We start from the raw sequence: 26,683 nt of genomic DNA on the forward strand, positions 1-26,683 counted from the left end.
TCTGGGACCGAAGCCGGCGACCAGAGGGAGGGGTGAATGAGAGCCGATCAAAATTTCTTCCGAAATTCAAACCGTCGGCCTATATCCCGAAAATCCCCGAGCCCTCATTTTTTCTGGCCAAAGTTTGGAATAGCTATGGAAAAGCTAATCCAACACAAAAGACCTCGAACGAGCGAGCGAAACCACAAAGCAAATCGGAAGCGAATCGGGAAAACTGCAGAACTGATCTGCCTGGATCGGTCTGACCGGTGCGCTCGACCGGTCTGACCGGTGCGCTGGACCGGTCTAACCGGTCGTGCCTACCGGTCTGACCGGTAGCACCCAGAAAACCCCCGAGAAATTGGATTCAAAAGTTGAATCCCAAGCAAACGACCACGAAAACCGATGAAACTTGGGGATTGCTTCGCCCCTACCCCGTGAACATATCCCCAAAAGATCTCGTCCCAAAGATCAACGAATCGTGAGAATTATGGGGGAGATCAAAAGGGATTGGGCTTTTCTCAAACACACAAGAACTCGAATTTAAACACGCCAGTGATTCCAGAGGGTTTAGATCAGAGTTGGGAGCACGGGAATCACAGCAAAGAACTCGAGGTCTCCTCTCAATCAAGTGTGCCAAAAACGAAATCGAAAATCCATTGCACAAGGCACAAAACCAGGGGATTGAATCAAATCAAAAGCCTAGAGGGCACGAGGAGGATAGGGCCTCCTTTCCCAATCAAATCCCTTACAAGGTTTCAACAATCCATGGACAAAATCAACTCAAACGAGAGGAACAGAGGGAGGAGAACATAGGGGCGGCGGCCTGGAGAAACAGAGAGTCCACGAACAGATTACAAAAGCCGCTCTTAACCTAACACAAGTGAAGGGGTATTTATACCCGCGGGACCGGTCAGACCGGTACACTGGACCGGTCAGACCGGTTGGTTAGACCGGTCAGACCGGTGCCAGGGACCGGTCAGACCGGTTGGCCTGCAGCACACCCTGTACAACGATCTCATCCGACGGCCGAGGTTCTTTCTTCGAAACGAAGTCTTCTCCGTGATGCCGCCGTCTTGATGAAGATCCAGTCCGCGGTTTTGGAGGGTCCGCGAAACCCGGGTAGGTGGCCGGTTTTGAGAAAACCGCCAAAACCTCAGGCGCGGGAAGATTCCCGCCTCCACGCCGTGGCCCTAGACGCCGTTCCCGCCTTGGCCTTCTGATGGCCCTAGACGCCGCCCGACGCCCGTCACCTCCTCGCCCGCAGCGAGGCCCTAAACGCCATCGACGCCCGTCGCCTCCGTCAGTCCCGAGACCGACGCCCGTGCCTCCACGACTTGGCGTCTTCAACCGCCGTCCGCCTCCTTGGTTTTGTGGCGCAAACCAAGAAACCCGCCTTCCGTCGCCGCTTGTGCCCTCGATCCAGGAGTGGACGCCACAGCTGCCGCCCGGTCCGAGCTCCGGTCCCGGCTGCCCTTCACCGCCGTCCACCGCACGGTCCATCGGCCACAGCACCTCCACGGCAGCTCCCCGTCGACACTCGACGCCCGTGTACCTGCAATCCAAAGACCAAGCGCACAATCACACCGCACGGTTGACAATTCACTCATCACAAGCAGGATAGAGTACTCAACATTCCTCAATCTCCCCCTTGATGAGTGCATTGTCAACACACCACAAACGAACCAAGAGAAGTGAAACCAAAGAAGAACAAAGAAGCACGAAAGAGAAGAACTCAAGCAAGTGACAAAAAGCTCAGAAAGGCAAGAACAGTCACTTACTCAAGCAAAGATCGATCCCCTAAGACAAGGGCAACGGCTCGACGCAATCGATCAAAAACCAAAACATGACTCCTCAAGGACAGAGGTAATGCTCGACGCAGTCATGCAAGCAGCAGAGGGAAAACGAGAAAACCAGGAGCCAAAACCAAAGCAGAAACTCCCCAAGCAAAGTTTTTCCCTCTCACAAGTGCAACTCTCCCAAAATGATGCACTCTCAAAGCCCTGTGCACAACAAGTTTTTCAAAAATCAAACAAGTCTCCCCCTTGTTCGATCACTTCTCTCAAAATTCTCCCCCTTGTTGGCACATGCACACATCAAGCCTAAATACACCTAAAGCTCCCCCTGAAGCTGAGACTCCCCCTGAACAGATGCCATGCCATGAATGCAATGCAGGAGGTGTAAGTGAAAGCATTCAGGGATACAAGGATATGAGCAACATCTAGTCACAAGCATGTGTGCATCCATAAACAGGACCTGCATCTAGCTCAACAGGGTATATCAAATCAGTCTAGAGCTAGGCAAGTTCAGTTTAGGAGAAATAAAAGCATCACCCATGATCTAGCACTAACAAGTAGGGAATGAAAAACAGTGCTACTCATACTCATACAGGTGAGCCAAACCAGCCAAAACAAGTTGCCAACATTCATTTTTCAATCAAATTTATCTCAATCAATTCTTAATGCCAGGGGTTGAAAGCTTGTCATGCTTTACTTAGCAACGAGGCCAAGCCTATGCCTAAAGACAATCAGAAGCTTAAAGCACTCATTTCAGTCATGCACAGCCTTGCCCGGGTTCTCACAAGTGCAAAGTGAGCCGTTCCGAAAGCTCGATCAGTGCGACAAGTAATCCCACCTGGATCTTTTCAATCCATTTCAAGAACAGTTCAAGCAATTTTATCAGATTTAGATCATTTCAAATATGAATTGCTGAACGAAAGGCTACACTAGCATGAATAAGATAGCAAAGCATATCAACACGCCCTAACATGCTAGTAGCCAAGACAGGGTGATCATGTTTTCATATTTTCATATTTTCAAATCAAAATAGCTTAACTCAGATGATGTCATATACACAGTGGAGCAAGCTATACATGATCAAGTTTATCAACTCACACTAGCAGGCACTAGAAGATCATAGCAATGTATACAAGAATGCTAGTGCAAGTGAGACAATGCAAAATGCAAACATGTACAAAGCATATGCACAATACAGCTACCAAACCTAGAAAACAAAGAGAAGCAAATAAAATCTACAAAGCTAACCAAAGAGAAGTCAGCAATCAAAAGGGGTAACAAACCCCAAGCTCCCCTCGCAAGCGAGCAAAAGTGTCCTGCTCTAGCGGTTTGGTGAGGATATCTGCGGTTTGCCTCTCTGAAGGGACATGGATCAGGTCTATGTGTCCTCTCTCATGGTTGTCTCGCAGGAAATGGAATCGGATGTCTATGTGCTTGGTTCTGGAGTGTAGGACAGGGTTCTTTGCAATGCTAATGGATGACATGTTGTCTACAAAGATAGGAACCCTACCGAAACTCAAGCCATAATCCTACAAGGTTTGTTTCATCCAAAGTATCTGGGAGCAGCAGCTAGCAGCGGCAACATACTCAGCTTCTATGGAAGAAAGCGCTACGCTAGTCTGCTTGCGAGAGGACCAAGACACCAAAGATGTACCGAGAAATTGACAAGTGCCGGATGTCGACTTGCGATCCAACCGACACCCACCGAAATCGGCATCAGAAAAGCCCACCAAAACCAGAGAAGAATCCGCAGAATATCAAAGACCAAATTCAAGGGTGAATTTCAAATACCTGAAGATGCGTTTCACCACATGCCTGTGGGAGGTGCGCGGCGAAGCTTGATACCGCGCGCAGAGGTAGACGCCGAATTGGATGTCCGGTCGCGTCGCCATCAGGTACAGGAGAGAGCCGATCATGCTCTTGTACTCCTTCTGGTCCACCGCCTCGCCGTCCAAGTCCTCATCAAGCGCTGTAGATGTGCTGATCGGAGTCGGCTGAGGAGACAAGTCACTCATGTTGAATTTCCGCAGCAAGTCTCTAGTGTACTTGGCTTGATGGACAAAAGTGCCCTGAGGAGTTTGCTTGATCTGCAGCCCGAGGAAGAACTGCAACTCACCCATCATGCTCATCTCGAACTCTCTGGACATCTGCTCAGAAAACTTGGAGACAAGAGCGTGAGAAAAGCCACCAAAGATAATATCATCCACGTATATCTGAACTAAAAGAAAATCAGTGCCAGATCGCATGAGGAACAAAGTCTTATCAACACATCCCATTTTAAAGCCCTGAGCCAGCAAAAAGGTTTTCAATCTATCATACCAAGCTCTAGGAGCCTGTTTCAAACCGTAAAGAGCTTTCTGAAGTTTATAAACACGGTTTGAAAAATTGGGATTTTCGAAACCAGGGGGTTGTTTTACATAAACCTCTTCTTCGATAAATCCATTCAAGAAGGCAGATTTAACATCCATTTGGAAAACCTTAAAACCCTTGGAAGCAGCAAATGCAAGAAAGATTCGAATAGCCTCCAAACGAGCAACAGGAGCAAAGGTTTCCTCAAAATCAATACCCCCTTTTTGGCAAAACCCCTGGGCAACAAGACGAGCCTTGTTTCGAACAACCAAACCATCCTCACCCTGCTTGTTTTTGAAAACCCACTTCGTTCCGATGGGATTACAAGCAGGTGGAGGCTCGACTAAAACCCAAACTTGGTTTCTTTCAAAATTTTCAAGTTCCTCATGCATGGCATTGACCCAATTAGAATCAGAAAGAGCGTGTCCAATATCTTTGGGCTCAAAAGAGGCAACAAACGCTGAATGAGCAAAGCCAGCGATACTTGTTACCTTGGACCTGGTGACTCGCTCGTTGAGATCACCTAGCATTGTTGAGGTGGATGGCGGCGCTGAATGTGTCGCGGTGCTTCCCATGTCGAAGTCGCCTCCTCCTCAACCAAAGCTGGTGCCTCTTCAGGTGCAGCTGGTGAAGCCTGAGTCACCTCCTCGAACAGCCCCCGTGAAGTAGACGTAGTCGGATCGGGGCCGTCGTCATCGTCCGAGCTCGTAGCAGAGATAGCCGGGTCCACAGCACGCGTGGTAGCCTCAGCCTCGCCATCTGCAGCTTCTTCCTCCTCATCTTCAAAGATGGAGGTGCCGAGCTCATCATCTCCTGCAACTTCAAAGACAGAAGAATTGCATGGTGCAGTCTCGTCGAAAGTGACCTCACAAGTCTCTCTGACGATGTTAGTATCAATAATCAGCACACGGTACGCTCTAGAGTGAGAAGCATAACCGAGAAAAATACCGTCACACGAGCGAGACTCAAACTTATCAAGATTTCCATCTTTCAGCACAAAACACCGGCAATCGAAAACTCTGAGATGGTCAACACGGGGCTGGCGTCCAAACCGCAACTCATAAGAAGTCCTGTGCATGAAAGCACGCAAGAAAATGCGGTTGGACACGTAACAAGCGGTGTTAACCGCCTCAGCCCAGTATTTGCGAGGAGTCCTATGCTCATCGAGCATCGTCCTCGCCATCTCAACCAGCGTCCGATTCTTCCGCTCTACAACTCCATTCTGCTGTGGAGTGTAGGGAGAAGAATATTGGTGTTCAAGCCCTTGATCATTGCAAAAGACATCAAAACGAGCGTTTTTGAATTCTGTGCCATTGTCAGAGCGGATCGCTCGCATGGCCTGGGGTAGCTCATTTTTCAATCTCAAGATCAAGTCTCGAACAAACTCGAAAGCCTCATCCTTGGTTCTCATGAAAAAGACCCAAGAATAGCGAGAAAAGTCGTCCACAATCACAAGCACGTACCACTTCCCACCAACAGACATCACCCCGGAAGGACCAACAGTGTCCATGTGTAGCAACTCTCCAGGGTGAGAAGTCATCACCTGATTAACAGGCGGATGAGAAGTGGCAATCATTTTCCCGTGGCGACACGGATGGCAAACAAGGTTCTTCTCAAACTTCAATTTGGGCAATCCTCGGATCAGGCCAAGTGAGCTCAGTCTCGACAACAAATCAAAGCTCAAATGTCCTAGTCTCCTACGCCACCTCCACAAATCAGAAGAAGAACCTGCCATCAAGCAATGAGAAAGGGCCAAAAGGAGTTCCAGAGAAGTCAACCAAGAAAACTCGATCGCGAGGTGTAATCCGGCAAACCAAATCTCCCCTGGAATCCAAAACACGCGAACAGCCCTCTTTGAAGCGAACCTCAAACCCCTCATCAAGAAGTTGCGAAACAGAGAGCAAATTAAAACCAAGATTCGAAACCAAAGCAACTTCTCTCAGGGTAAAGCAATCAGAAACCCGAACAGCGCCAAGTCCACGTACCTTTCCTCTTCCATTATCCCCGAACACAATGTACTTCTTTGAGCGCATCGGGGTGAGGCTGGAGAATCATTTGTCATTTCCGGTCATGTGGCGCAAACAACCGGAGTCCATGATCCACCTGTTCTCCAAGCCTATGACCTGCACATCAGTAGTGAGACAAAGGGTGAGCAAATGTCTCAACACTGGGGTTAGCAAAGTGAGAAGCAAACCAGTGTCGAGCCATTTGCTCTACAGAAGGGTTAGCAAAACCAGACAAAGCGTATCCCCCGTCCCGTCTACCGCGTGACTGACGAACACCACCGCGAGGAAAGCGTGGAGCCTCAAAACCTCCTCCAAAGCCTCGGTCTCGTGGTCCATAGCCGTACTAAAAACAACCAGGTGCACTGCCGGCAAAGCGACCACCTGCTGGAGCACGGTGACCACCACCGTCTCCCTGACCTCCACCTACACGGCGCGCCCTAGCATCTCGCCTATCACCACGCCGAGAAGGACCATGCACCCGAGCAGAGTACATGTCCGCCACCGTCTCCTCACAGCCCGCTTCCTCCTGAAGCAAAACTCCTCCAGGTGACCTTCCCTGTCACAGAACTCGCAGTGGTACCTCACCTCACGCTTGGGAGGTGGAGGCCTAGCCTGCGGATGGGGAGGAGCGGCCCTCTTCTTCTGGGCAACCTGGGCTGTGGTAGCAGGAAGCGTGTCGAGAGGGTTCCTCAGCACATTGGGCTTTGGAACCCAAACCTGCTTCTGCGGAGGTGCTTTTGGTGGTTCTTTAAGCACACCATCCGCGGGATCAACAAGCGAAGGCTGCGTGCTCGTACTAGCAGTGTTTCCAGCAGCCTTGCCAATCTTACCATACAACCTGTCAAAGTCTGACTTCATGTATGTGTAACCAACCCCAAACCCATCACCACGCTTGAACTGCTTAATCATCATGCCCAACTGCGGCTCACTAGCAGAAACCCAACTAAGAATCGCCCTAAGATAGGTATTCTCATTCTCCAGGTTGGCTTTCTCTACCTCAAGATTATCCAAATCAGAGATCAAACCAGGGCAAACAGAGCAGTCAATAGGTGGGCTAGACTCTATGACCTTAGTCTTTCCAAAAGACTTGATCAAGGCGTTCTTCTCCTCTAGCTCCAACCTAAGCGTGGGACAAAGCTTACAAGCGCCAAGCAAAACTGGCCTAGACTTCATCTCTTCTAGCTCGCACATAACAGTAGCAAACTTAGACTGCAACGAAGCTAGATCAGACTTAAAGATAGGACACTCATCACATTCAAGCACATCGCTAACAATAGGAGCATCCTTAACCAGTTCTAGTTCATGCTTGGCCTTAGCGAGCTCATGAGACACGTCAGCAAGCGAAATCTTAGCAACATCTAAGTTCGCGACGTTCTCATCATGCTTGGCACGGAGAGCAACAAGATCGTTCATGTGAGATATGCAGCCAGCGCATTCATCCTCACTAGATTTCTCCATAGCACAAGCCAGCTCAGCCCTAAGCTTTCTACGCTCTCTAGCTGCTTCCTTAAGCAGCCTCTTCTGGTTGTCGAGAGCAGCGTACAACTCCCTAACCTCTATATCAAGCAGGTCGATCGTGGAGTTTACCTCTGAATCGCTCTCGGATCCAGGAGAAGAGCCGGAGTGCATCGGTGTAGCATGTCCACCTGAAGACGCACGAGCACCATCGACTTCGCCCGCCATGGTGCAGAAGCACTTGCGCCGACCGGCCACCAAGCAAAGGCTGATGAAGCCGGTGGCTTCCTTGTCCCGCTTCTTCTTCTTCTTGTCGTCGTCGTCAGAGGTCGGTGAAGAAGAGCGGTCGGTGTCGGAGCTCTTGTCGAGGTCGCTGAGCTGCGCCAGGAAGGCCTTCTCCCGCTTCTTTGCCTTGTATTGGAAGCGCTTCTTGAGCGACTCCTTGTCGAAGCGTCCTCCCCGGTCACGACTGCGGTGCTTGTGGCGCCGACGCTCCTTGTTGGAGCCTCCCTCGTCATGGTCACGGTGGCGGTAGTAGTTGAAGGAGTTGTTCTGGCCACCGCCGGACTTCTTGGGGCAATCGGCGATGAAGTGGTTCAGATCGCCGCAGTTGTAGCACCTGGGGTTCTTCTTCCTCTGCCTGTTGTGGTAGACGCGCTGGAACTTGCTGATGAGGAGGCACAAGTCGTCGTCGCCCAGCGTCTCCAGCTGCTCATCTGAAACAGAAGGCAAAGAGGCAAGAGAAAAGCCAATAGCAGAGTTAGCGTTAGAGCTCGATCCACCTGGGCCAGTCACAAGAGCGACGCTCTTGGAAGGAGGGGCACCATTGAGCTTGGCTCGTGTCTGGTTATCCACCTCCGTGGCCTTGAGCTTGCTGAAAAGCTCATTCACCGTCAGAGTCTCATAGCCAGCAGACTCAATGATGGTGTTCACCTGGAGATCCCACACAGAGCGATCAAGTGCGTAAAGCAACTTAAGGGCCTTCTCGTGCTCTGTGTACTCAAGGGCACTAGCAGATCTGTTCGCATTGACCTTGTTCACAATCGACTGAAAACGACTGAACATCAGGTCAATGCTCTCACCCGGCTCCTGTGTGAAGTTCTCGTACTCACGCCGGTGAGTCTCGAACAGTCTGGCCTTCACCTGAGGTGTACCCTCGTGGTAGTTCTCAAGGCACGTCCAAATCTTGTGGGCTTCCTGAAAACCCTGGACGCGTGAGAACTCCGCACGAGAAACGCCAGCGAATAAGGCATTGACAGCCTTGGCGTTAGCCTCGTGCTGGGTCACCTGAAGAGGCGTGGTCCGAACAGCCAGCACCACGTAAAGCTGGTTCGTGGTAATCTCCCAGACATCGGCTCCCATGCTCTGCAGGAAGGCTCTCATGCGAACCTTCCAGTAGGCATAATCCTCGCCGGAAAACACCGGGATCTTACCAAGACTCGCCATGGTCGCCGAGTGGTTTTCGAACCGGTTAAGGTATTGAAAACCTCAACCAAGCTCTGATACCAATTGTGGGACCGAAGCCGGCGACCAGAGGGGGGGGGGTGAATGGGAGCCGATCAAAATTTCTTCCAAAATTCAAACCGTCGGCCTGTATCCCAAAAATCACCCGAGCCCTCAAGCGTTCTGGCCAAAGTTTGGCATAGCTATGGAAAAGCTAATCCAACACAAAAGACCTCGAACAAGCGAGCGAAACCACAAAGCAAATCGGAAGCGAATCGGGAAAACTGCAGAACTGATCTGCCTGGATCGGTCTGACCGGTGCGCTCGACCGGTCTGACCGGTGCGCTCGACCGGTCTAACCGGTCATGCCTACCAGTCTGACCGGTAGCACCCAGAAAACCCCCGAGAAATTGGATTCCAGAGGGTTTAGATCAGAGTTGGGAGCACGGGAATCACAGCAAAGAACTCGAGGTCTCCTCTCAATCAAGTATGCCAAAAACGAAATTGAAAATCCATTGCACTAGGCACAAAACCAGGGGATTGAATCAAATCAAAAGCCCAGAGGGCACGAGGAGGATAGGGCCTTCTTTCCCAATCAAATCCCTTACAAGGTTTCAACAATCCATGGACAAAATCAACTCAAAGGAGAGGAACAGAGGGAGGAGAACACAGGGGCGGCGGCCTGGAGAAACAGAGAGTCCACGAACAGATTACAAAAGCCGCTCTTAACCTAACACAAGTGAAGGGGTATTTATACCCGCGGGACCGGTCAGACCGGTACGCTGGACCGGTCAGACCGGTTGGTTAGACCGGTCAGACCGGTGCTAGGGACCGGTCAGACCGGTTGGCCTGCAGCACCCCCTGTACAACGATCTCATCCGACGGCCGAGGTTCTTTCTTCAAAACGAAGTCTTCTCCGTGATGCCGCCGTCTTGATGAAAATCAAGTCCGCGGTTTTGGAGGGTCCGCGAAACCCGGGTAGGTGGCCGGTTTTGAGAAAACCGCCAAAACCTCACGCGCGGGAAGATTCCCGCCTCCACGCCGTGGCCCTAGACGCCGTTCCCGCCTCGGCCTTCTGACAGCCCTAGACGCCGCCCGACGCCCGTCACCTCCTCGCCCGCAGCGAGGCCCTAGACGCCGTCGACGCCCGTCGCCTCCGTCAGTCCCGAGACCGACGCCCGTGCCTCCACGACTTGGCGTCTTCAACCGCCGTCCGCCTCCTTGGTTTTGTGGCGCAAACCAAGAAACCCGCCTTCCGTCGCCGCTTGCGCCCTCGATCCAGGAGTGGACGCCACAGCTGCCGCCCGGTCCGAGCTCCGGTCCCGGCTGCCCTTCACCGCCGTCCACCGCACGGTCCATCGGCCACAGCACCTCCACGACAGCTCCCCGTCGACACTCGACGCCCGTGTACCTGCAATCCAAAGACCAAGCACACGATCACACCGCACGGTTGACAATTCACTCATCACAAGCAGGATAGAGTACTCAACATTCCTCAGCTGCAAAACTCTCCTCTCCTCTCCCTTCGCATCACATGAATAGTGGGATGGGGACTTGTAGAAAAGATCTAGAGTATGTATCACAGCAAGCTTGCAATGTCTCAGTGCGGTGGCTAATGCACGCGCTCCTCCGACCCCAGCCTGTATAAGTATAACCATCTTCCTCCTGTGATATAGGGTCCGGCGACTTGACTCGGCGGCCTCGCGCATCAAGGTCTCAATTATAGTGGGCCTTGTTGGTCCGGCGACTTGACTCGGCGGCGGCCGCCGTGCCCGCCTGTCGTCATCCGCGATCCTTCGCGGTCGATCGGCTCCATCAATTATTGTCCTTCGCTGAGCTGTGCAGAGCCGTGGTTGATGGCTTGGCCGGACAGCAACAGTTACATACAGATACAGGGGGCATCGTCTCATTTTACGTAACAGCAACTCAAACTCTCAATGGCGCGTTCATTGTCTCATTTTCATGTCCAAGTGCCTATGTTATTAGGGAAAACAAATTCGACTGTTTTGGAAGAAAAAGATGAAAACCTTTCCCTGGTTTGTGCACACCCGATCCCCACCACCGGGATGCATACACAAAATAGCAATTGTAGTTAGAGTTATCGTTCTGTAAAAGTCCAAGCATATGTGCAATTTTACAGTACTCGTAAGAAAGATTAAAAAACAAAAAAAAGATTTGAAGCTGCTTTTTACAACGATGCGGGCCGGGTGTCCACGCTAGACTTTACGAGGGCAAGTTTGTCTGAGCCTACGACTAATCACAGAATCGAGTATCATTAGCTTTTCAAAAAGAATCGAGTATCATTGTAAAACTAGCTTCGTGTGGTTGTTCTGAACCTGCACGACGACGACATACAGAACAGAGCAGGCGAGACTCTTGTGCAGTGCACAGACCCATGTGGACGCAGGAAACATGTGCACAGAGTTGGTAGGTGCTACTACCCCAAAGACAACAGAGTTTCAGATGCGTTGGCAGCCGGGTGAGCGGCCTCGCACGCGCTGTGATGCGCCAACGCGGCAGCCCTGCGAGGCGCCGCTTGCGGAGCCGAGGACGCCGCCCAGCAGCAGCACAAGGGGGTGGACGGTATTTCATTTACCGTCCACCCCTTGGATCCCTGGAGTCCGTTCGATCGCTGGACGCGCGGCGAGCCGGCGCCGGGGCCTGCCTCAGGTCCCTCGGTGGTTTGCAACGTGCTGTGTTGGGATGCTCGCAGGCCCACGCGTCCCCATTACTGACTGCAGTGTGATGATCTGCTGAGGATGCATCAGTGTAGTGATCGGCGCAAGACAAGGGCCCTTACGAGTTCATGAGCTCAGTTCAGGACTTGAGGATGAATAAGCAGATTCAGAAAGAGATAAGATTTGGCTGAAGCTTACGGCAAACTACTGAAACTGAGGACGCATGCGCGGCCTAGACTCGGTAGAGAACCAGTACGGAGCCGTGGCCAGGAAAGAGCCGTGTAAAAGCAATCCGGATCCGGCTAATGAAACACGGGTGAACTGGCCTCGGATTGCAAGCTTGTAGGCAGCAGAATTATTCCAATTTGTGCATTCTAGAAGTACAGCTACTGGTCTGTCAGTTTCCGGCTCCTCTCACCTTCAATAATCAATTTTTACTGGACTGAAGTTTGTTGGTTGACTGACTGACTGATTTGGATCGAAAGCTTGTTTCTGTAGTGAAACCCACAGAATTTTGCTGATACATATACCAATCGATGCAATGGTAGTATGGTACCTTGAGCAGGAATCTTACGGTGGCTGAATTTTCGGAGGTTGCTTGGGGATACCTGTCTGGTAGGATCTGATTGTTAGGCGAGAATCTGCAGGCCTTGGAAGCTTTACACAGGTAAGGAAACACTACTACAGAATAGGCCTTTGTTCCAGGCCATTTGTCCCGGCAGTCTTTGGGCCCGGGACAATAGGTGGCTTTTGTTCCGAGTCCAACGGCTAGACGGGCCAGCGGGGGACAGGGGCCTTTTGTCCCGGTTGGTGTCTCCAACCGGGACAAAAGTCATTGGCCCCCCTATCCCCTTCCCTCTCCCCTCGCCCGAGCCATTCAGCTCACTTGTTTCTTACTGTTCTTGGCTCGGGAGAGAGGAGTTCTTGCTCATTTCTTCACCACATTTGTGAAGATCTTTGATTCCGCGTCCATCCATCGGCGCTAAAGGTTTGGGGCTTGTTTTTCTCTTCTTTCTTGGCTTGTATAGCTCATTTCATGCTTTGGAAATAGAGAAAATGTGTAGCTAGCTCATTTCTTGGACATTTAGCTAGATTGCATATGTAGGTGTGATTTTCTTTTAGATTTAGATGAGTATGTGGATAGTAGAAATTTTTAGAATGAGTGTAGACACTTCATGTGATGTACTTGTATATATATGACTATGTTGTGGATAGTTGATTTTTGTATTCATGAATGAATTAATGAAATGAGTATATTAGAATTTTTTGTATTATGACATCCTTGTACCGCACCGTGTCCCCCCGAAAGGCAGTGTCATCACCGCAGGGTTGAGGTTACTGACATATGCATTTTTAGAAATAAAGGTTTATTTTTCTTCTAGAGGGTTTCTGGATATTGAAAAGAGTGTACTCCTGGAACTGAAGGGTGTCAAAGTAATTAGAAGTTATAGAGATTTCTTTCAATTAATTAGAGATTTCTTTCAATTAATGATACATTTTGTCTTTTTTATATGATTTCATTGTTATTTGCAAGAGTTATTAATTTGATCATTGTAATTGTAATAGTAAATAATTTTTGCATTGTAATGGTAAGAATTTATAATTTTGTGGAAAATAAAGGTATTTTTCAGTAAAATATGGCTTTAGCAGCTGGAGGGAGTGGCGCCGGTGGGGGTGATCGTTGTCCTTCTGGAGAGAAGGGCACAACTCGAGTAGGTCGTCGGTCCAAAAAACCTAGTGCTTTTCATAGGGCACCTTTCCGTTATTTGGAAAAAGAATATAGAGAATGCATAGCAAGGGGCGAGGAACCTCCGTTTGATCTCGAGGATTTATTGCGGCGTTACGGTTCGTCACCACCAAACTCAGAGGTTTCAGCTCCGCCATCTTCTTCTGCGCCAGCAAGAAATCCGTTAAAGCATTCTGCGTTCCAACGCAAGGACGGTTGAAAACATATGTGTTGTTGTCCGAATTTTTAAGTTTCATGTATAGTACTCCTTTGTTAAGTTCTGCAATGAGCCAGCAACAGCAAGCGCAAACGGTGCCTCCAGAGCCTAATGTCGCAGTCGATCATCTGTCTCAGCGGAAAAGCAGCTGTGCTTCCACAGACGTCGCCGTCGCCGAGCCAACGGGGATCCAGGCCGCAGTTGAAGCGACGGCCCCGCAGCGATTTCCAGTGGATGAGATCACCCAGCGAACACCTTGTGACCTGCAAACTGCCGTTAAGAACTTAATGTTCACTGTTGCGTACGGTACCGCCATGCCAACCCAACCAGGCGACGTGTACCACGGGCAGCAAATTCCGCCAGGATACACAAGAGTTGGCGTGGAGCAGGTGTACCAGGATTGGGAGACGCTCGAGCTTGATATTCCTGGAGGCGATGGGGAGAGGACACTAGCAGAAGCCATTCATGACTACATCCTATGGGATAAGCGCTACATTGTCCTAAAGTCGGATGATCAAACATCAAGACCGGCATCTCAGCATGCCTCTCCAAGGCCGGCATCTCCGCAAAACTCCCCAAGGGCAGCACTGTCTCGGCAAGGTTCACCGGCACATTCTCCATCACCATCATCTCATGGTCGATGAACACTCAAGCGGCACCGTCGCCTCCATGGTCACCCCCTCCGCCGCCGGCAAAGAAGCAGAAATAGCCGCCGGCAAAGAAGGTAGCTGCACCGGCTAAGAAGCCTCCAAAGAAGAAGGAAAAGGAGAAGAAAACCAAGGAGGCTCCTATTAAACCCTGGGACATGAGCCTTGAAGAATGCGATCGGATAACTCAAGAAAGAGTTAAAGAGCACTTCAAGCCGAAACCGAAGCCGGAGCCCGAGAAAGTGATAAATCCGATAGATTTGAAATTTTTTAAGGGAATGTGCGAAGCAAATAAGAGAAAATTCATTCCTAGAGACCCCCCTTCAGACTACGAACGCACAATTATCAAAACTACTGAGAACAAGAAGAGATGATCAAAGTCGTCGTCGTCCGACGTTCCACAGCTCGGAGCCCAAAAGAAACAATCAATAGAGCCTCTCGTAGTGGGACAGACGACGCAACAACAAGACTTTGTTACATTTTTGAAAGAATCAAACCTGACGGTGGCTCAGATTGCAGGGGAGGAGATATTCCAAAGGCCGATGTGGTCGTCAAATGGACGTATGAGATCGGCAAAACTCTTGTAAAGGAATTCACATGTATAGATATGTGTATACATATATATATATAAGTAAATTAATTTATATATGATAACTATCTAGAACAAATATTATATAAGTAACTATATATATATATATATAAGTGGAGATCATACACACTGAATTCCAATACATAAGTTTAATTGAAATGCAAAAGTATAATTGAAATAGAAAAAGAATTGAGAAAAGGAAAACAGAAAAAAAGGAGACCTTTGTCCCGGTTGGTGTTACCAACCGGGACAAAAGGCCGGTTGCCAACGACCTTGGATGGAGAAACAGCCAAAAATGAAAGTTGTAGATCTCGAAAAGTTATAAAATTTTAAAGCTGACAACTTTTTAATTTGAATTCGTTTAGGGCCTCAAACAACCAATTTACTCTTGATTTAGTATAATATGTGGGGAAAGAAAATGCAGTATATGTGGTGTAGTGGTAGAGGAGGTTACACGCGAGGGGAAGGTTGCGGGTTCGAATCCAGACGGTCGCGTAGCGCGCGAAAAATGCGGGCGGTAGGATCTTCCCGGAATTAAAATATTTTTTTCTCCGCATCTTTGCCGTGTGCAAGCTAGACGGCACACGACAAAGTAGAGGATTTTGCCGAGTGCCTTTCCGTCTGGCACTCGGCAAAGTTCTCGTTACCGACAGTTTGGCCGGCCCCCTTACTTTATTTTGCCGAGAGCATTTTGGCACATGGTAAAGGCTTTGCCGAGTGTCCGAGAAAAGACACTCAGCAAAACCTTCTTCATCGTCACAACTATCGCGTGTGGAGTTTGCCGAGTGCAATAGGGACTTTGCCGAGTGTTTCGGACACTCGGCAAAAAGCTCGATTCCGGTATTGACATATGGTTGGGCGACCAGATATTTAAGTTCCAATTTCCATCTTTGTTTAACATTGTTTGCAAATGACATGCTACGGTAGCAGAAGTGTTTAGCACCTCACCACTAAATATCTCTTTTAGGAGAGCTTTAGTGGGGGATAAACTACATGAATGGCTCCGTTTGGTGAATAAGTTGTTGAATGTTAATTTACAAGAGGGGTGGGATACCTTCACATGGTCCCTACAAGCTAATGACTCCTTCAAGGTACACTCCATGTATAAAAATCATGTTAATAGTGGTATAAAGGTTACACAAGAGATTTGGCATGCGAAAATACCTTTAAAGATTAAGATTTTTATGTGTTACTTGAAAAGAGATGTATTACTTACAAAAGATAATTTAGCTAGGCGAAATTGGCTTGGAAGCAAAATTTGCAGCTTCTGTACACCTTTTTTTCGATTGCGCTTATGCTTAATTTCTTTGGTGTGCAATTCACTTAGTTTTTGGTTTAGAACCACCAAAGGATGTAGATGATTTATTTAATCGTTGGATAAAATAAGGGGGTCATAAACCAAACTGCACTTATTGACAGGCATATCGGCTTTGTGTTGGGTTATTTGGCTCTCTATAAATGATGTTGTTTTTAACAAATGTCAACCGTAAACTTTTATGCAGGTTTTATTTTAGGGGAATGTATTGACTATGCCATTGGGCGCAAGACAAGGGCCCTTACGAGTTCATGAGCTCAGTTCAGGACTTGAGGATGAATAAGCAGATTCGGAAAGAGATAAGATTTGGCTGAAGCTTACGGCACACTACTGAAACTGAAACTGAGGACGCATGCGCGGCCTAGACTCGGCAGAGAACCAGTACGGACTACGGAGCCGTGGCCAGGAAAGAGCCGTGTAGAAGCAATCCGGATCCACACTGGTGAACTGGCCTCAGATTGCAAGCTTGTGGGCAGCAGAATTATTCCAATTTGTGCGTATATTTGAATCTACAAGTACAGCTACTGGTCTGTCAGTTTCCGGCTCCTCTCACCTGCAATAATCAATTTGTTCTCCGAGTTCATTCGACTGATTTTAAATCCATAAACTCTTTCATTTTCCATCACTTTATTTTCTAAATTTTAATGCAAAGTTATATATTTTATCACTACAAGACTTAGTATATTTTTTCACATGCACATTATTTGTTTGCGATCAAAATATGATGAGGCGTAATATTCTTTTTTACTTTTTTTCTTTATTCTAATTTTCTCTTCCTTTCTGCTATATTAAATTTTCATTTTTCCCTGCATTTTTTATTTTTTCTTCCATATTATGTTTAACGAACTTGTTAATCATGTTATGTTGTATATAAGTCATGTAGAGTTAATTAATAGTTTATTTTCTTCATATACTTATGCAATTCATATAGGCAGAGAAACAGCTCGAGTCCAGCACTGATGTTGCTACAGTGAACCGTTCACAGCCAACTCAAATGGTTTCCCTGCCTGGCTATACTTGGGGAGAACATCACGCTAGTCCCGGTCGAAAGCGGTACCATGTCAATGGCCAAGGAAACATGTGGATCATCTATGCCATGAACAGCCACATGGATGGGAGAGTCATGACACGTGGAGCAGCTCTGTCTACCGCTCATCTGTTGCCTGGACCCATCCGCTTGGGAAGCGGCGTACGGCGGTGAGCACGTGTACTACGTCTGATGGCCTGATGACTAGAAATTGGCTAGCAGCGCTTGTGGCATTGTCTTTCTGTTAGCAGCTCTTATTGCTATACTTGCTTGGCTCACAACTATGCCTTAGCTTGCTATGTATACTTTGTCATCTGTGCTACTTGGAATCGTTGTCTCCCAACTTTCATTCAGTCATGTAATGAGATTGCTCCGTGGGGCTCTTGCAGTGCCTTTTTGCGACCTTGTTTTTGGTTCTGTCACCTTGGATCACTTTAATTTATCGGCGACTTGTGAAGTTGTGAGCATATTATATATTGGCACCTGAATGTTTTATTTGGAGCATCTGTACAAGAGTTGTCTGCCCAGCATATAAGGCAAGAACAGAAAGAGAAAATGGGGGAAATTAACTGAAGACAAAAGCTTTTTGCAGAATTTGAAGAATCGAACAGAGTTCACTTGTACAGAGTCACAAGTGACAGACAGAAGCAGATGGAGTTCCCATGTTGTCTACACTGAGAGCCTGCAGCAAATGTAGTCAATAACACTATAACACTACAGTTTGTAACTTTGTATAAGCTCTGCTAGCATCTAAGATCTGACAATGCAGCCGCTAATGAAGATCCTCTGATTCAACATTATTTGAGCTTGTTGCCAAGAAACGTCTCACAGGCACGTTACAGCTGTAGTTAAAAGCAACCATGTCTGTTTTGTACTGAAAATACAGAAGCCTCAAGTGTCCATAGAACCCATATTACAAGCATTGAGGATGTTTCACTTGAATCTGTGGCTAGGAAGTCCAACTGATTGTAACCCTAACCTTATACCCCGGTGGCATTTTTCATGGTACTTGGTTAAGCTACTCATAAATCTGCAGAGTTGAAACAAATGCATACTAATTAGCTATTGATAATACTCTTATGAAAGTCAAGACACTAATCTAACATAAAGATCTGTATCATGTGTACTGCAGAAAATAGAATATGTTTATGCGCGTATTATGTATCCTCTTAATTATTTCCATAATTTGACATAAGATCGATACTATGTTTGCTTTTGACAAACACAAGTGGTCTGTCAAATAGAATTCTTAGACTAGTCTGTCTCCACAGGAAGGTGGATCGCCTGATATTATCTCTATCTTAGAATACAGTTATTTTTAGGTTTTTTTCCAAGTCAAACCTTTTAAACTTTGACTATAGATGGTAAAAGAATATAAAAATTGACAACATAATATTTTCTATGTAAAATTAATTATTTTTGGAGATATTATTGGTCAAAAATAAAAATATTTGACTCCGATCAAGTCTAAGTTGTTGTATTTTGAGATGGAGGTAGTATTGGTTTAGGCATATTAATTAGCTAACTAATGCGACAGAGGTCAGCCCGTGAAATTCATGTAGCCCCTGCTGTGATTTCGCCCTATTTGTTATTTTCCAGCAAGGGAAAAAAGTGTCCTGTACCAAGAGAATGGAAAGACAAGAGTCTTATATTTGCATGTAAAAATAAATGAAGATAATTGACTTGCTGAAAACAAACGAGAAGTAGATAAATCCATTTTGAAAAAAAAGCAAGTGCATTGTTGTATAACGAAAACTTGAATGCTGGACATGGATAAATGCAGTTCGGTCGTGAACTTACTATGCTGTTAATGTGTGCGAGCTTCGCCTTATTCTCTTCTGACTTGCACCACTGCTGTAGTTCCCCGTTCTTAGCAACAACTAGCTTCTGGAGGTTGGTGAGCTGCTGTATACATGGAGGCAAAGACTTGATGCCCTTACAGTACCTGATGGCGAGTCTTTTGAGAGAGGAGATGTTGCGCAGCCATTCAGGCAGTGCTGATATGCCGTTACACCACTCCAATTCGAGCGACTGAAGGGAGGAGAGCTGCTGTATGCCCTCCGGCAAGCTCCTCAGATTATGACAGCTCGATAATTCCAACTCCTGGAGGGCAGGGAAGTGGTGAAACAGTCTGCAGCTGTGGCATTCGCTCTCCATGATGGCCAGGCTGGTGGTTGGAGTAGATCTGTTGCAGCAATGGCTGCTGGTTTGTACCTCCTCCAGGGAAGATATAACCTGGTCGCTATTGTTTATTGTGCACTTACGGCACTTCGGTGGGCATGGTTTCAATCTTAAACCTGGACAACAATATACATGTAATTCATCTAGCATAGGGAACATGAACTCCTCCACACCATCCTCGCCAGGGTATGTTGTAGTCCACTCCTCCAGTCCATACATACAACCTAGATCGAATTTTGCCAATCGGGGGAACGCTCCTTTGCCACCGCAGATACTCATGTCAATCTTTGCAACCTTGGATAAATACCAGAGACGCAGGCTTTCTAGGAGCGGCAACTGTCCAAGTGGTGGTAGGTTGCTACATGCAGGAAGATTACACAAAGCAATGGAAGTAAGATTCGGGAGATGATGAGAAATGTCCATGAGCCAGCTAGGAAAGCTCGGGCTACTATAATATTCTAGAGAAAAGTCCTTCAGACTCATTGGTGGCACCAGTTGCCCCAACAAATCCTTATCCTCCAGATGTTGCCCAGCGCGCAAGGTCCAAGACAGTAGCAAGGTCAAAAGATTATGTTTGGTCCACAACTTAAGTCTCCGTGCTTCTTCCAGAAATCTTACGTTTTCAAGGGATACTATATTTAACTGACCAACATTTTCACCCTCGAGCAGATGCAGATTGCTATGAGCACTGACATCATCACCAGCACGAACCTTAAAGAGTGGTAATGTTAGTGAATAATGCAACAAAGAATGGGCCTGATCGATTAATTCATCTGAGCACCCGTCCAGCACTATAGATTTCAGCCCAATTGCACCACCTATACTCTTTGGGAGGAACCCGAGCCGCTTACAATTTCCGAGATTCAATGTACGCAGCCTTTTGAGGTTACCGATACTTTGTGGTAGATAAAAAAGACTAATATTACATGATAGATCCAAATGCTCCAAATTGGTGAGGGCACCGATGAAATTAAGATCACCGTCGACATCATTAAAGAGTCCATCTATAATCCATGATAAATCCAGATGCAACAAATTACACAGCCCCTTAAATGACTCTGGGAGTTCCCTGATGCCACTACACGACATATTTAAATATTGCAGATCGACCAGGCAGCCAATAGCTTCCGGGAGCTGTGCAAGATAGCGACAAGATGATAAGTTCAAATACTGGAGTTGTGTGAGGCCACACAAAGATTCAGGTATTGCCTTGATACTGGAGCATCCAGATAACTCAAGATGCCGCAAATTTGTGAGATTGCCTAGTGAGTTTGGCAGCCCACTTATCCCAGAACAACCTGACATGTCAAGATGCATCAGACATTTTAAATCACCAAATGATTCTGGCAGTTTTGAGAGGCCAGAACAACCTGATAGACCTAGATATTTCAGACGCCCAAGCTTGCCAATTGATTCTGGTAGTGCAGAAATGTGAGAAGATCCATCCAGGTTTAGGTACTGAAGTTTTGATATCTCAGTGATATACTCTGGGAGAACTTCATTTTGCATTCGCGGAGCAGTAAGATACTGCAGCTGCTTCACGTGCCCAATAGAGATTGGCAACTTTGTACTAGGGCATCCACTAAAATCCAAAACGCGCAAGCATTTTGTAGACGAAAATGCCCCACAACAGAGATCCAGCTTGCTGCTATCTGAAAAATGTAGTGCCCTCACCTTCGAGGGTAAAACAACCGATAACTTCATTTCCTGGTCATATTTCGTAACCAGTGCATAGCGACAATATTTCAGCCTATGTGCATTCGTGCTCTTCGATGCACCGGAAGAAACCATTAACTCATCACCAATGATTAATGTTGCCAGGTCATGCACCAGGTCATGCATGGTGTACTGCACCATATGATCTCCCGAAGTCTGAAATGATAAGTTCCGGATACTCCATTAGAGATGATGACTAATTTTCACATTTGTTAGAAAAATTGAAACCTAATTTCACGTTTGTGTAAACTATGAGGTTTGCATATAGATGATTAATAATAAAGAAATAATTTGAACCATGATATGGCGTATCGTCATCACATAAAGAATACTAACTAAAAAAATCCGAACTAAAAGGGAGGAACTAAGATATTAATAACCAGTTAAAAAAGGACATTTTAAATACAAGTTGAAGAAAACTTGAAATAGGCAGCTAGAGTCTATTTGTGTGCACACACTTTATTTTTATTTTAGAGTAAAGTGCACCCACCACGCAACAACTTAGCAATTGGGTGCATATTAGTCCAATAATTTGTAAACTACTTAATTTGGTACGAGAACTTGGCAAGTGGGTGTCGATTGGTCCAGTAACTAGTGTCGATTGGTCCAGTAACTTGTAAACTGCTCACTTTGGTGCAACAACTTGGCAAATCAATATGTCTATAGTCCAAATGTTGCTAGCACGATGTGTTTAAAAATATAGAATATTGATTTTTATAATTCTTTTGGTATGATATATAGGAAATTGAATTATAAATTGCTCAAGTAAACGGCTACTAATGAGTCGTGTACTTGCCTAAACACATATTTGTAGCATTAAACTTGCCACCACCAACCCACCAACCTCATGCGCAAAGCACATGCCACAAACCAGCCATTTACCCAAGAGCTTAACACGCCAACAAGACGTTTTTGCTAAGCTGAATACATTTGGACCATAGATGCACCAATTTATCAAGTTGTTATACTAGATTGAGCAATTTCCAAATTGTTGGACCAATCTGCACCCACTTGAATTTTCTGAAATATATTAAAATATAACTTAAGATACAGGAATAATCAAATGTCAACAATTGAATTATCAAAATAACTACCGGTAGGCAAAAAGGAGTGACATGAGATCAGATAATTAGAAGGGAGAACTAGTATTCTAGCATGTATACTTCAACATACCTTGGGCAACTTGGAAACCTGAAGGAAGGACATCCCCAAAAGTTGTCTGATGTATTCCTTCCCCATCGATGGCTTTATAAAGCCGAGAGCAATCCATTGGTGAATCAAATCATCTTCAGTAATATTATGTCCTTTTGGGAATATGGCACAATAAGAAAAGCACATCCTGAGCTGTGGTGGCATCCTTTCATAACTTAGCTTCAAGGACGGGAGCACGCCACCATTGTCTTCAGAAGATTCATTCCAGATATCACTGTTATTTATTTCTACCCATCCAGACATATCTTTGTATTGTAGCATGTATCCAAGTGCTTGAGCTGCTAATGCCACACCTCCACATTTCTTTGCAATATCCAATCCTATCTGCTCCAGTCTTTCTTGGTTATGTTTCTGTTCAAACTTACTATATCTCTTAATTATTTCCCAGCATGTATCATCCTTCAAAGGCTGCAGCTTGTATGGTTCAGTGGTGGAAACTTTTCTAGCAATGTCTTCCTTGCGTGTGGTTACTATGACATCTATCATACTGCACTTCTTGCCCACGTGAAGCATACTTCTCAGTTTCCCCAACTCAGTGTCCTTTTCCTCCCATAAGTCATCTAAAACAATCAAAACCTTCTTGCCACAGAGTAGGTTCTTCTCAAGGCACTGATTTATCACGTGCAATGTATCCCAATTCTGCTGACCTCCTTCAATTGGAAGTTGAGAAATTATAGAGCTTCCTATTTTCTTTAAATTGAAATCCCGGGACACATAAACCCATATACGATAATCATACTTCTTGAATTGGGCATCATTGTAAACTAGTTGCGCCAAAGTACTCTTGCCCATACCTCCAAGGCCATATATAGGAAGAATCACTGTCTCATCATTGTTGGTACTTGCCAATAACAGTTTTATGATTTCCCGTTTGTCTCCATTCCTCCCTATTATTGGTTCTTCAGGTAAAAGTGATGATGTTTCACGAATATCATAATGCTGCTCAACAGAAGTGCTAGTGCCTCCCAATGTGAAATTAAAACTATGAAATTCGTCATTGATTTTTCTTAGCTCTTCTCTCATATTCTTCATCCTATTAGCAACAGCAATCTTCTTGCGTGCAACTGGAAGACATGAGAGCACTCTTGTCTTCTGCAAGAATTTCATTTTTTTCTCATTTGGAATCTACAATAAGCATAGAGGCCTCAAATCATATAAACTTATATGGAAATAGATACTATTCTCTTAGCGCGGAATGCACTCCATCCGTTTCAAATCGTAGATCGTTTTGACAAATATAGATATATAGTTTTTACTATGTATCTGTATATAGTTTATATCTTTATATATGTGCATAATAAAAACCATGTATCTAGAAAAGCAATATATATACGTCCTAGGTACGTACCAGGACATCGGGACGACTAGACTCAACTGGGCTCAACTAATCAGCTTAATTGATGACTAATGATGAGTCTTATCAGTGCCCTTACAACTGGACTCTATTATACGATTTAAGCCTAACGGTCTATTAAGATCATAGGACATAATAGGTCATAGATTTAAGCTCTTGAAAATTTGGAGAGAAAAATTAGCAAAAGAATGATTATTATTGTAATTGGTTGTTACATGTTAAACAATCTATATTCCAAGCTCGGCCTTATCCTCGTTGACATGCATCACCTTCACAAACTGCCAAGCCTTTATATTCCCGAAGACCACGAGAGCATGCAGATATATTATTCCTCAAACATAGAATGTCAATACATCTGCTGATCATGCAAAATCGGAACAGCTCAATGAGATGATCTCCGTCCTTTCTCGATGCGTGCAGCTGCTGCACCGCGCACTGCGCTACAGCACTGTCGTGCCGCTGCTGCTCGCTGTTGTGTGTGGCACCGCAACCGCGTTGCCTCTGTCAAAGGTCTGCACACCTGCGAGGAGGTTGCTTCTCCTGGAACGCTAAAACTTGTCTTTTCTCTGTTTATGAATCTGTTTTCTGGCGCTTCATCCAACTTTGTTCTTGGTTTTATTCTTCCTAGAGTGAGTTTCTAGAGAGTGTAGCTTTGCCTCAGCCTTTACTGGTCTGGAGTTGGCTAGGAAAGCTTCTTTGAGTTCTTGTGCCTTTGTCTTGTAAGCTGGTTTGGTGTTGTCCCCAGCGGGTCGTTTATATGCTTTCAGTAAAGCAGTGCCCAAGAGGGTCTTTTTGGTCTAAAAAAAAGTCTGCACACCACCTCAAGGGGGATGAAGAAGAGACAAGGATGGAGGTAGGGAATGACGGACGGGGACTATGCCCTGTGACGTTGATGCATGGAGCAGGTCCAAACCATTTGGAGCAGGAGATGGTACCCGGGGACATGATTTTAGAGCTGAAAATACTATTGAGGCCTGGATGACACCGTTTGGACAAGTTCAGGTACCGCCATGAACTTTACTCATACATAGACTTAGGTCTCTTACACAATGTGTCTCCACATGTTCATAAATTTGTATATCAAATGGGGGTGCAATTTTACTTTGTTTTTTCTTCTGAGGATAAGGAGTGCAAATTCACTTGTTGATGGGAACTCATTGGCTACGATTATAGCTTAGACACAATTATAGCATAATGATGACAAACAGGAGAGCATCATTCAGGTTTCTCACACCCAGGAGGCAACAGCTATGAATTTTCGCTATCATCCATATGGCTCTTTACTTTCAGGTTGGTTTTTGACTCGAAACCTTATGTGAGTCTTGTGTCACTTTTAGAGGATGTTACTTTGGAATAATCGTGGTCTAATTCCTCTCTCAGGACGATGAAACCGGAACTCTGTTTCCACTATTAAAAAAAAAATGGAGACATCTTGGTCCAGAGTTGTAGAGATCCGGTTGAAAATAAGATTGTCAAATTAGTTCTCAGTTAATTCCCCACGATATGAAATGAAGGCAGATGCTAGCTTGTACAACTACTCACCTTTGCAGCAGTCAATCGGTCGCTAGTATCTTGATAGTCATCGAGCAAGTCCGAGATGTCAAAGGCAGCGTTCTTCAGCCGCTTGAGCCACAGCTGCACCAACTTCTCCTTGACCGACCGCCTCTCGGCGTCCTGGAGTTCTGCAGAGATGGACTCCAGCACCGAGTTCATGTTCTCTAGGTCGTCGCCGAAGTTCCACAGCAGATTGGCCTGCTCCGCGATGGCGGAGGCCAGCTTGTCTTTGGCAATGTTGACGACGGCAGAAGTGAGAAATCCAGCTAAAACTTCTGCCATGGCTGCAGATCGAGCTGGATCTGGGAACGGAAAACGGTGTGCAGAATAGAATGGTGTGTGCGTAGAGGACCTGTGAACAGAGGTGATATACATTTCATTAGGAGTGCTTCATGAAGTGACAACCGTATAGAACGAAGCAATCTGGATCTCCAGTTCGAAAAAAAAAAGCAATCCGGATCCGGCTAATGAAACACTGTCTGGTGACCTGGTTGCAGATTGCAAGCTTATTATGTGCTGCAGAATTATTCCAATATGTGCACATATAGTATATTTGAATAATCTAGAAGTACAGCAATGGTGGTGGTGTATGTACCTGATTACAGGTGGATTGCTGATAAGCCACTTATCAGCATGATGTAGAAGAGATCAACATGATCTGTTTAATGAGCGATTGGGAGGCGTAGCAGAAATAATGGGGTGCATAGAGGTTCAGCTTGCTCTACCTCTTGATGACAAGCTCATGCAAATCTGAAGCACAACTCAACTGTGAATCGTCTTCCAAGAAGGGAAAAGAGTCCCATAATAAGAAGCAGCAGTAATCTTGTTGAACCAGCAGAAAAAGTTGGGACGGCAACATACCTTGAGCGGATCGAGCAGGGAGAAAGGATGCCACCAGCAGCTTGCTTGCTGCAAAACTCTCCTCTCCCTCCCTTTGCCGCGTCCAGAGAGGAAGGATGGGGACTTGCAGAAAAGATCCAGAGTAGTATCACAGCACAGCAAGCTTGGAATGTCTCAGTGCGGCGGCTAATGCGCTCCTCCGACCCAAGCCTGTATAAAAGCCAGCATCTTCCTGTTAGTGGGGCCCGGCGACTTGACTTGGCGGCCTCACGCGGCAAGTTCTCAATTATAGTGGGCCTTGTTGGTCGGCAGGCTCGCTCATTGTCCTGTGCCAAGGCAGCCACCACCAGCACGCGGTAGTAGTCGTCTTGCAGAATTACTAGTTTGTCTAGATTATTACATGTCAGTATTTATAAGGCCTTCCAGGGACAGTAAGGTCATCTTTGGATACAAAAGTGTTTTTAAAAATATTGGATCAGCACTACAGTTTTACAATATACTACTTTGCTTTTTGGTTTTTAAAAGCTCATGAGTGTTTGGATGCAACAAACTTTGGGTGTGTTTAGATCCCACCCCGTAAACGCAAAAAAGCCGTAAAC

At 46.3% G+C, this 26,683-nt stretch overlaps 1 protein-coding gene across 1 annotated transcript; it reads right to left on the minus strand.

Moving 5' to 3' along the window:
• Positions 1 to 17,703: 17,703 nt before the first annotated feature.
• On the minus strand, positions 17,704 to 26,259 carry LOC120685622 (disease resistance protein RGA2-like). Its single transcript, XM_039967661.1, has 7 exons — positions 26,106 to 26,259; positions 25,840 to 25,994; positions 25,233 to 25,596; positions 22,298 to 23,461; positions 21,047 to 21,280; positions 19,028 to 19,918; positions 17,704 to 18,257 (listed from the first exon to the last, which is right to left on the minus strand). Exons 3-7 carry the CDS (start codon positions 25,524 to 25,526, stop codon positions 18,246 to 18,248), a joined length of 2,595 nt encoding a protein of 864 aa, XP_039823595.1. The 5' UTR covers positions 25,527 to 25,596; positions 25,840 to 25,994; positions 26,106 to 26,259; the 3' UTR covers positions 17,704 to 18,245.
• Between the last annotated feature and the right edge of the window lie 424 nt (positions 26,260 to 26,683).

The sequence above is a fragment of the Panicum virgatum genome, chromosome 8N, assembly GCF_016808335.1.
Source record: "Panicum virgatum strain AP13 chromosome 8N, P.virgatum_v5, whole genome shotgun sequence".
NCBI lineage: Eukaryota > Viridiplantae > Streptophyta > Magnoliopsida > Poales > Poaceae > Panicum > Panicum virgatum.